The sequence below is a fragment of the Lipotes vexillifer genome, unplaced genomic scaffold, assembly GCF_000442215.2.
Source record: "Lipotes vexillifer unplaced genomic scaffold, Lipotes_vexillifer_v1.1 scaffold229, whole genome shotgun sequence".
NCBI lineage: Eukaryota > Metazoa > Chordata > Mammalia > Artiodactyla > Lipotidae > Lipotes > Lipotes vexillifer.
The window spans coordinates 730321-741456 of NW_006771155.1; the positions used below are offsets into that span (position 1 = coordinate 730321).

The 11136-nt window shown below is 40.4% G+C and overlaps 1 protein-coding gene across 1 annotated transcript in view; it reads left to right on the forward strand.

Moving 5' to 3' along the window:
• The window catches only part of NSUN6 (NOP2/Sun RNA methyltransferase 6), a 72095-nt gene that overhangs the window by 57832 nt on the left and 3127 nt on the right, over positions 1-11136 (forward strand). Inside the window, exon 9 of the mRNA XM_007446559.1 lies at positions 1439-1587. Coding sequence (XP_007446621.1) covers positions 1439-1587 — 149 coding nt within the window. The remainder of the gene's footprint in view (positions 1-1438; positions 1588-11136) is intronic.

Here is an 11136-nt window from a genome sequence, read left to right on the forward strand (position 1 = left end):
GAGCAGAACAGATAGTCCTTGAAATAGGTTCAGAATTATACTAAAATTTCGTATATGATAAAATTAGCATTGCAAACCTAGAGGGAAAAGTAAATTAATAAATAGCTCTAAGATGATTTTTTTGTTTGGAGGGCTGGGGGAAAGGTTTATACACAAAAGTAACTTTAGGATGGATTAAAGCTTACTGTCAAGAATTAAATGGAAAGTAACTAGAAGCAGGTATAGATGAACATTTATTTGACTTCATAATGGGGAAGATTTTAAAGCATGAAAGCAAAGCTAGAACTCAAAAAAGATAAATTTAATACTCAACATTTATGTATGTAAAAAAAAAAACCTGTGGTAGGTGGCAGATAGTGGGAAATATTTGTAATATAGTTAAGAAAGATGAGATCACTATTTTTGGTGTACAAAGAGCTCTTCTAATCAATACAAAAAAGACAAGTCTCAATAGAAAACCAGCAAAGACGATGTGACCATCTAAACAAAAAAATACAAATGGTCAATAACATAATTATCAACTTTGATGAGGATTTGGGGGAAAGTACACTCATGACACTGGAAGTGTAAATTGCATATACTCTTTCTACAGGATTTTATCAGTATGTGTTAAAACCCTTAAAAATAATTGCTTACTTTGGGAAGATATTTCTTTGGAGGCAGTCGATAAGAAAGCAAGGATGGTTGTGGATGGAGATGAGTTAAATTGATAAGAGCTTGTGTCTCACAGTTTTGCAGTCAGAAAAGCAGGTTATCTTGGGGTGAGACCCAGAACGCTGCTGTGGGCACTGTAGGAAATCAGCTAGCTTTGCATGAAAGCAGTGTGCAGTAATATCTTGCCTACAGTTAGATACCATAAATATATGAGCAGACCCGCTTGGTTTCATGATTTTCTCCAGTAGCCCTAAGTAGATGAGAAGCTGGAGTGGAGAAAGTTATGTAGGCAAATGCAGAGGGAAACCTGTGGAAGATTGGATTTGGGGCTATGTAGACTCATTCTAGAGCATAGCCTTGCTGATGGCCACAGAAGCAAGGAAGCCGAGGAACCATAGAACCAGGGTGTTTGTCTAGAACCTAAAAGGTAGTCTCTTTTTCTGGGGCTGTCTGCAGTAAGATTTACTTAGAAAAATACCAGCTCTTAGAATGACTAGAGTTAATTTCATGTCCTAGCTCTGATGAAGTGTGGCTTCTGACATTGGGGGTACCGGTCTTGTTTGATTAGGCCTTGGCTTGCGCTATATCAGTTAATCCTATAATAATCACATCTTTAACCTCTTTTACCTGTAAGTCAGTTAGTGTAACCAGCTACCTGATGGAATTGTTATGCATTACTTTCTATTCTAGATTATGATGTTAAATTCCGATAATTGCATCTGTTTCAGGAGTTTTCTGTCCTAATAGGGCAGAGAGCAAATAATGTTTATCATTCTCTTTATAGGAGAACCTCCATTCTTACCGGAATCTTTTGACCGAATTCTTCTGGATGCTCCCTGCAGTGGACTGGGACAGAGACCAAACATGGCTTGTACTTGGACTTTGAAGGAAGTGACATCATATCAACCATTACAGCGAAAACTCTTCACTGTGGTATGTGATAAATTTTTGCTGTGGCAGAAAGGTGACCTTTACTAGTTTGATCTTTTAAAGACTGAGAGCAGTATTCATAGCAGCATTATTCACAGTAACCAAAATGTGGAAAAAACCCAGGTATCCATCAACAGATGAAGGGATAAGTAAAATGTGGTATGTACGTACAATGGAATATTACCCAGCCTTAAAAAGGAATGAAATTCTGATACACGCTACAACATGGATTATGCTAAGTTATATAAGCCAGACACAAAAGGACCAAATGGTGTGTGATTCCGTTTATATGAGTATCAAGAATAGGCAAATTCATGGAGACGGAAAGTAGAATAGAGGTTGCCAGAGGCTGGAGGGACAGCAGAGCGAATGGGGAGTTCCCGTTTCATGGGATGATGAAGGAGTTCGGAGATGGGATAATGGTGATGATTGTAAACCATGTAAGTGTACTTAATGCCATTGAATTGTACACTTAAAAACGGCTAAAATGGTACATTTTATATACACACTGTACCACACACACAGAACACCTGGTTTTCCTTTATGTTGACTCACTCTTTCATCTCAGGCAATAATAGAATTTCTTTTCTGAGACATTTAAGGAATTTCAAACATTCTGCTCTGTCTTAAAAATAGAGCATTGTTGGGACTTCCCTGGCGGTCCAGTGGTTAGGAGTCTGCGCTTCCACTGCCGGGGACCTGGGTTCGATCCCTGGTCGGGGTGCTAAGATCCTGCACGCCGCACGGCGCAGCCAAAAATAAAGGGGGGGGGGGTTGTTAACATAGTTGCTAATTGATGTAAAACATTTGGGTATAAAATAAATTACTTTTTTATAGGGTTCTTGGATCGTCTTAGTGAATTAAAAGTGGGAAATCCAGTAGAGGCAAACACATTCATAAGATTGGGAAGTGACAGCATCCAGTGTCAGATATAGAAGGACAGTAAAAATGTAGCAAATCTAACTGGTCTACAGTATGTTTCAGAAGAAGCCCAGATAGAACATGTGAGAATTTCTGTAAGTCTTGTCAGCATGATTTCATAGGATGTAGACAGCATTTGATCAGAGATGATCGCACCATTTCCTCTCAGTTCTCTAATTATAAATACACAAGCTGCAACAACAGTGGGTATGCTCTGACGATTCCATCTCTGAAGCTGTCTTTCAGTACATTTCTTTTCAGCACTCCTGGTGTCTCCTTTCCTACACAAAAGTGGCACGAAGAGTGGATTGTTTAAACTTTTATTGTATATGGTCTTCAGAGAACACATCCTGGAAGTTAGAACAGCAAGCAGCAAAAAAAGAAGCTTTGCTTATAGCTGCAACCCAGTTTGATGTGAGGGTAAAACTGGGACCCTGTTTTAAGAGACATGGCTTTTTGTTCTTTTTAGCTCATAGCAAAAAGACATTTTAAGAGGCTACTTGGGAGGAGATGTGTTGGTCTCAGCGACAAGGAGCATCTGACCGTGTGCAAGAGAGAGAGTAGGATCCAGTGGATGTGCCACTGGGTGAGGGTAGGGGTTGAGACTGTGGACCCAGTGCCTCCACATACGTTACTCTAGGTACCTGTGTTTCCATATGGGAGAAGTGGGTAGGGTAACTCCCCCTGATGGGGCTACCGTTCTCATGGCGGTTATAAGATTTGTTGAGAAAAGCTGTGTAATGTGCTTAGAACAGCAGCTGGCACCCAGTAGCAAAGTTTAAATTTTGATCATTTTAAGATTTTTATTAACATTTTTTAAAAATCTGGGGATTTGAAAAGAGAAACTTTAGTTATTTGGGACAAGTTCATTTTCATATTACACCTTATTTCTTGGACAAATACTCATTGGGCACCTCCTATATGTAATACACAACTCTAGGTGCCGATGACATGCTAGTCAACCCCTGACCTTTTGCATGCGGTTTCTGTTCTAACTGAGGAGGAAAATAAACAGCTAGTTGAGTTAGAGATTTCTTGTATTCCAAGGCAGTGACCCAGTGAAGCAAACTTTAGAGAGGAAGGGGGATGGGAGCGCCTGATTGGAACAGTTGAAAATTGTACATGGGCTGGGCAGGGAGGGCGCTGCTGAGACGCTGAAATAGAAACAAAGATAAGAAGATGGTGAGGAGGGAGCGAGCACTACAGGGAAGGAGCAGAGCTTTCCGGGCTGGTGCAGAGGTCCTGAGGTAGGTGTGTGCCTTGCATGGTCCAGAACAGCAGAGGCAGGTGGCGCTCAAGCAGGGCAAGCCAGGCACACGGGAAGGGAAGGCCGCGAGGGGCCTGCTGTACGCAGGGCCTCGAAGGCCACTCTGAGGACGTGGGCTTTGACTCCAAGGGATGACGGGAACATTGGAAGGGTTTTTTTGTTTTGTTTTGTTTTTTGGCTGTGCCATGCGGCTTGTGGGATCTCAGTTCCCTGGCCAGGGATTGAACCTGGGCCGCGGCAGTGAAAGCCTGGGATCCTAACCACTAGGCCACCAGGGAAGTCACCATGGAAGGGTTTTGAGCTGAGAAGAGACAGTTTAAAAAGCACCGATCTGGCTGCTGTGTTGAGAATAGATGGTAGGAGGGCAGGGAATGAAGCAGGTAGGAAACTGTTTGAATAATCCAGGCGAAAAATCATGAAACTTGGAGCAGAATGATAGCAGTGGAAGTTGGTGAGAAGTAGCCAATCTCTGGAGATATTTTGAAGGTAGAGCCGATGGCATTTGCTTGATGACTGGGGAATGTGAGAGCAAGAGGCATAAAGGATAATCTGAGGTTGGGGCCTGCGCCCCCAGGAGGACAGGAATCCGGCTCCAGGAGGTTTCAGAGGAAGAAGGTAGGAGTTCAGTTTGGGACATGTCACATCTGAGGGTAAAAATATTGAGAATGCTGTTGAACATATGGGTACAGAATTCAAAAAGGAGTCTCACCTAAAAATGTAAATTGGTGAGTTTTCAGTATAAAAATGGTATCTAAAGCCGTGAAACTGAATGATCATATTTGGGAAAGTCTTGGTCCAGATGGACTAAAACAGCTCCAAGATAATGAAGTGCATCTGGCCTGGAGCACTCTAATTAAAGAGATAGTTCTGGTCATACAGACCACCACTTATTTATCCCAGACACTTGAAAAAGGTATCATATATGTATATATTTTTTCTTTATACATCTTTATTTTGTACACATTTATAAATGTTGTGTGTTACAACAAGCCTGACTTACTCTTCCCATTTAAAAAATAAACCATAAATAATATAAAGGGATCATGGTCCTTTTCTCCTCTATAAATCCTACCCATGAGTCTTTTTTTTTTTAATAAATTGTTTTGGAGTATAGTTGATTTACAATGTTGTGTTAGTTTCAGGTATACAGCAAAGTGATTCAGTTATACATATATCCATTCTTTTCCAGACTTTTTTCTTGTATAGGTTATAACAATCCTGAATAGAGTTCCCTGTGCTATACAGTAGGTCCTCGTTGGTTATCTATTTTATACAGTGTAGTGTATGTGTGTTCATCCCAAACTCCTAGTTTATCTGTTCCCCCCATACTGTTACCCCTTTGATAATCATAACTTTGTTTTCTATGTCTGTGAGTCTATTTCCGTTTTGTAAGTAAGTTCATTTGTATCATTTTTTTTAGCTTCCACATATAAGTGATATTATGTGCTATTTGTCTTTCTCTATCTGACTTGACTTCACTTAGTATGATAATCTCTAGGTCCATCCATGTTGCTGCAAATGGCATTATTTCATTCTTTTTTTATGGCCGAGTAATATTCCATTGTACATATATACCACATCTTCTTTATGCATTCCTCTGTTGATGGACATTTAGGTGGCTTCCCATGTCTTGGCTATTGTAAATGGTGCTGCTGTGAACACTGGGGTGCATGTATTTTTTTTGTTTTTAAATTTTTATTTTATATTGGAGTATAGTTGATTTACAATGTTGTGTTAGTTGCAGGTGTGCAGCAAAGTGATTCATTTATACATATACCTGTATCCATTCTTCTTCAGATTCTTTTCCCATGTATAGGTTATTACAGAATATTGAGTAGAGTTCGCTGTGCTGTACAGTAGGTCCTTGTTGATTATCTCTTTATATATATGGTAGTGTATATATGTTAGTTCCAAACTCCTAATTTATCCCTCCCTGCCACCTTTCCCCTTTGGTAACCATAAGTTTGTTTTCTATGTCTGTGAGTCTGTTTCTGTTTTGTAAATAAGTTCATTTGTATCATTTTTTTAGATTCCACATATAAGTGGTATCATATGATTTTTGTCTTTGGCTTATTTCACTTAGTATGATAATCTCTGGGTCCATCCATGTTGCTGCAAATGGCATTATTTCATTCTTTTTTATGGCTGAGTAATATTCCATTGTATATATGCACCACATCTTCTTTATCCATTCATCTGTTGTTAGACATTTAGGTTTTTTTCATGCCCTGGCTATTGTAAATAGTGCTGCACTGAACATTGGGGTGCATCTGTCTTTTCTAATTATGGTTTTGTCCAGATATATGCCCAGGAGTTGGATTGCTGGGTCATATGGTAGCTCTATTTTTAGTTTTTTAAGGAACCTCCATACTGTTCTCCACAGTGGCTGCACCAATTTACATTCCCACCAACAGTGTAGGAGGGTTCCCTCTTCTCCACACTCTCTCCAGCATTTATTGTTTGTAGGCTTTTTGATGATGGCCATTCTGCCTGGTGTGAGGTGGTACCTCATTGTAGTTTTGATTTACATTTCTCTGATAATTAGTGAAGTTGAGCATCTTTTCATGTGCTTTTTGGCCATCTGTATGTCGTCTTTGGAGAAGTGTCTGTTTAGATCTTCTGCCCATTTTTTGATTGAGTTGTTTGTGTTTTTGACAGAGCTGCACGAGCTGTTTGTATATTTTGGAGATTAATCCCCTGTTGATCACTTTGTTTGCAAATATTTTCTCCCATTTTGTGGGTCGTCTTTTCGATTTGTTGATGGTTTCCTTTGCTGTGCAAAAGCTTTTAAGTTTAATTAGGTCCCATTTGTTTATTTTTGTTTTTATTTTCATTACTGTAGGAGGTGGGTCCACAAAGATATTGCTGTGATTTATATCAAACAGTGTTCTGCCTACGTTTTCCTCTAAGAGTTTTATAGTGTCTGGCCTTACATTTAGGTCTTTGATCCATTTTGAGTTTATTTTTGTGTATGGTGTTAGAGAATGTTCTAATTTCGTTCTTTTACATGTAGCTGTCCAGTTTTCCCAGCACCACTATTGAAGAGACTGTGTTTTCTCCATAGTATATTCTTGCCTCCTTTGTCATAGATTAATTTTCCATAGGTGTGGGGTTTATTTCTGGGCTTTCTATCCTCTTCCATTGATCTATGAGTCTGTTTTTGTGCCAGTACCATACTGTTTTGATGACTGTAGCTTTGTATCATGTTCTGAAGTCTGGGTGTCTGATTGATTCCTCCAGCTCCATTTTTCTTTCTCAAGATTTCTTCTGCTCTTCGGGGTCATTTGTGTCTCCACACAAATTTTGGTGTCAGGGTGATGGTGGCCTCATAGAATGAGTTTGGGGGTGTTTCTTCCTCTGCAGTTTTTTGGAAGAGTTTCAGAAGGATAGGTGTCAACTCTCCTGTAAACGTTTGGTAAGGTTCACCAGTGAAGCCGTCTGATCCTGGACTTTTGTTTGTTGGAAGATTTTTAATCACAGTTTTAATTTCAGTACCTGTGATTGGTCTGTTCATATTTTCTATTTCTTCCTGGTTTAGTCTTGGGAAATTGTACCTTTCTAAGAATTTGTCCATTTCTTCTGGGTTGTTCATTTTATTGGCATGTATGTGTTCATAGTAGTCTCTTATGACTCTTTGTATTTCTGTGGTGTCCATTGTAACTTTTCCTTTTTCCTTTTTAATGTTATTAACTTGAGCCCTCTCCCTCTTTTTCTTGATGAGTCTGGCTAAAGGGTTATCAATTTAATCTTTTCAAAGAACCAGCTTTTAGTTTCATTCATCTTTTCTGTTGTTTTCTTCATCTCTGTTTCATTTATTTCTGCTCTGATCTTTATGGTTTCTTTCTTTCTGCTAATTTTGGGTTTTGTTTGTTCTTTCTCTAGTTGCTTTAGGTGTAAAGTTAGTTGTTTATTTGAGATTTTTCTTGTTTCCCGAGGTAAGATTGTATTGCTGTAAACTTCCCTCATAAAACTGCTTTTGCTGCATCCCGTAGGTTATGGATCGTCGTGTTTTCATTGTTATTTGTCTCCAGATAGCTTTTGATTTCCTCTTTGATTTCTTCTGTGACCCAGTGATGTTTTAGTAACATATTGTTTAGCTTCCGTGTGTTCGTGTTTCTTACAGTTTTTTCCCTTTAATTGATTTCTAATCTCATAGCGTTGTTGTTGGAAAACATGCTTGATATGATTTCAACTTTCTTAAATTTACTGAGGCTTGATTTGTGGCCCAAGATATGACCTGTCCTGGAGAATGTTCCATGTACACTTGAGAAGAATGTGTATTCTGCTGCTTTTGGATAGAATGTTCTATATATATGTGAATTAAGTTCATCTGGTCTGATGTGTCATTTAAGGCCTGTGTTTCTTTATTGATTTTCTTTCTGGATGATCTGTCTGTTGATGAATGTGGAGTGTTAAAGTCCCCCACTATTACTGTGTTATTGTCAGTTTCTCCTTTTATGGCTGTTAGCATTTGCCTTATACATTGAGGTGCTCCTATGTTGGATGCATATATATTTACAGTTGTTATATCTTCTTCTTGGATTGATCCCTTGATCATTATGTAGTGTCCTTCTTTGTCTCTTGTAACAGTCTTTATTTTAAAGCCTATTCTGTCTGTTATGAGTATTGCTACTCCAGCTTTCTTTTGATTTCCATTTACATGGAATACCTTTTTCCATCCTCTCACTTTCAGTCTGTATATGTCCTTAGATCTGAGGTGGTTCTCTTGTAGACAGCATATATATCAGTCTTGTTTTTGTATCCATTCAGCCAGTCTGTGTCTTTTGGTTGGAGTATTCAGTCCATTTACATTTAAGGTAATTATCGATAATGTGTTCTTAATTGCCATTTTTGTTAATTGTTTTGGATTTGTTTTTCTAGGTCTTTTTTATTCTCTTCCTCTTTTGTTCTCTTGTGATTTGATGGCTATCTTTAGTGTTGTGTTTGGATTGCTTTTTCTTTTTTGTGTGTGTCTATTGTAGATTTTTGGTTTGTGGTTCCCGTGAGGTTCTGATACAGCAGTTTATATATATACAAGGTTGTTTTCAGTTGCTGGTCTCTTAATTTCCAGTACATTTCCAATATCCTGCATTTCTACTCTCCTCATATCATATTTGTGTGTGGATGATTTCCTACCGTTACTTTATGTTTGCCTTTACCATTGAGCTTTTCCATTTGTAATTTTATTTCTACTTGTGGCCTTTTCTGTCTAGAGAATTTCCTTTAGCATTTGTTGTAAAGCCGGTCTGGTGGTGCTGAATTCTCTTAGCTTTTGCTTGTCTCTGAAGCTTTTGATTTCTCCATCAAATCTGAATGTTGTATCTGAATGAGGGCATTGCTGGGTAAAGTATTCTTGTAGTAGGTTTTTCCCTTTCATCACTTTAAATATATTGTGCCTCTCCCTTCTGACTTGCAGAGTTTCTGCTGAAAAATCTGCTGATAACCTTATGGGGATTCCTTTTTATGTTATTTTTTCCTTTTAGTATTTTTACTTTTGTCTTTAATTTTTGTCAGTTTGATTAATGTGTGTCTTGGCATGTTCCTCCTTGGGTTAATCTTGTATGGGACTCTCAGCGCTTCCTGGACTTGAGTGAGTGTTTCCTTTCTCACGTCAGGGAAGTGTTTGACTATAATCTCTTGAAATATTTTCTCAGGCCCTTTCCCTCTCTCTCCTCCTTCTCAGACCCCTATAATGTGAATGTTGGTTCATTTAATGTTGTCCCAGAGGTCTCTGAAATTGTCCTAATTTCCTTTCATTCTTTTTTCTTTATTCTGTTCTGTGGCAGTGATTTCTACCACTGTCTTCCAGCTCACTTATTTGTTCTTCTGCCTCATTTTTTCTGTTATTGATTCCTTCTAGTGTATTTTTCATTGCAGTTACTGTATTGTTCATCTCTGTTTGTCCTTTAAATCTTCTAGCTCTTTGTTAAACATTTCTTCTTGTCTCCTTGGTCTGTGCCTCCGTTCTTTTGCCGAGATCTTGGATCATCTCTACTATTGTTACTGTAAATTCTTTCTCAGGTAGATTGCCTGTCTCCACTTCACTTAGTTTTTCTTTTTGGTTCTTATCTTGTTCCTTCTTCTGGAACATATTTCTCTGCCATCTCATTTTGTCTGACTGTATGTGTTTGTGTCTCTGTTTCTCAGGCTGCAGGACTGTAGCTCCTCTTGCTCCTGGTGTCTGCCCCCTGGTGGGTGAGGTTGGTCCTGGGGCTTGTGCAGGCTTCCTGGGGGCAGGTGCCTGCCCACTGGTGGGTGAAGCTGGGTCTCGTTCCTCTGGTGGGCAGGTTCATGTCAAGTGGTGTGTTTAGATGTGGCTGTGAGCTCAGTATGGCTTTAGGCAGCCTGTCTGCTGATGGTTGGGGCTGTGTTCCTGTCCCACTGGTTGTATGGTCTGAGGTGTTCTAGCACTGGAGCCTGTAGGTTGTTGGGTAGGGCTCGCACGGTCTTCTGTTCGATGCCAAAATGGCGACCTCCTGGAGAACTCAGGCCAATCAGTATTCCCTGGGACCTCTGCCACAAGTGACCTTGTTCCCATAGTGAGCCACAGTCAACCCATGCCTCCCCAGGAGACCCTCCAAAACCGACAGGTAGGTCTAGCCCAGGTGTCTACGGAGTCACTGCTTTGTGCTGGGTCCCAGTGCATGTGAAATCTTGTGTGCACCTTCCAAGACTGGAGTCTTTGTTTCCCCTCGTCCTGTGGAGGTCCTGCACTTAAGCCCTGCTGGTCTTCAAAGCCAAATGCTCTGGAGGTTCCTCCTCTTGTGCCAGGCCCTCAGGCTGGGGAGCCTGACCAGGGGCCCAGAACTTTAACTCTTGTGGGAGAACGTTGCGCTGTAATTATTTTCCATTTTGTGGGTTGCCCACCTGGCGGATATGGGATTTGCTTATATTGTGAAAGCGTCCCTCCTGCTATCTAGTTGTGGCTTCTTCTGCGGATATATTGTAACAAACTGTCCTTTTTGGTAGGTTCTGATCTGTTTTTGTTGATGCTTGTTCAGCATTTAGGTGTGATTTTGGTGTTTTTGTGAGAGGAGGTGAGGTCAGGTCCTTCTACTCTGCCATCTTGTCCAGAATCAAGGGCTGCTTTTAGTCTGGATGCTTGCTGCCTCTTTCCTCAGTGTGTGCTGGCTGTTATCCACTTGATACGGTGTGTGTAGGTGCAGTGGCCTGTGTGTGCTCCCGGTACGTCTGGGGTAGCCGTTGGCACCCTCTCCCATGTCTCCCAGTGGTGGCAGCGGCCCGTGTGCTCCCGGGGATAGCGGGGGTGGCGATGGGAGCCTGCTAGTGGGTCTCTTAGTGGTGGTAGTGGCCTGTGCCTGCCTCTGGAGCCCACGATGGCAGTGTCGGCTCGGGCCCCCCCC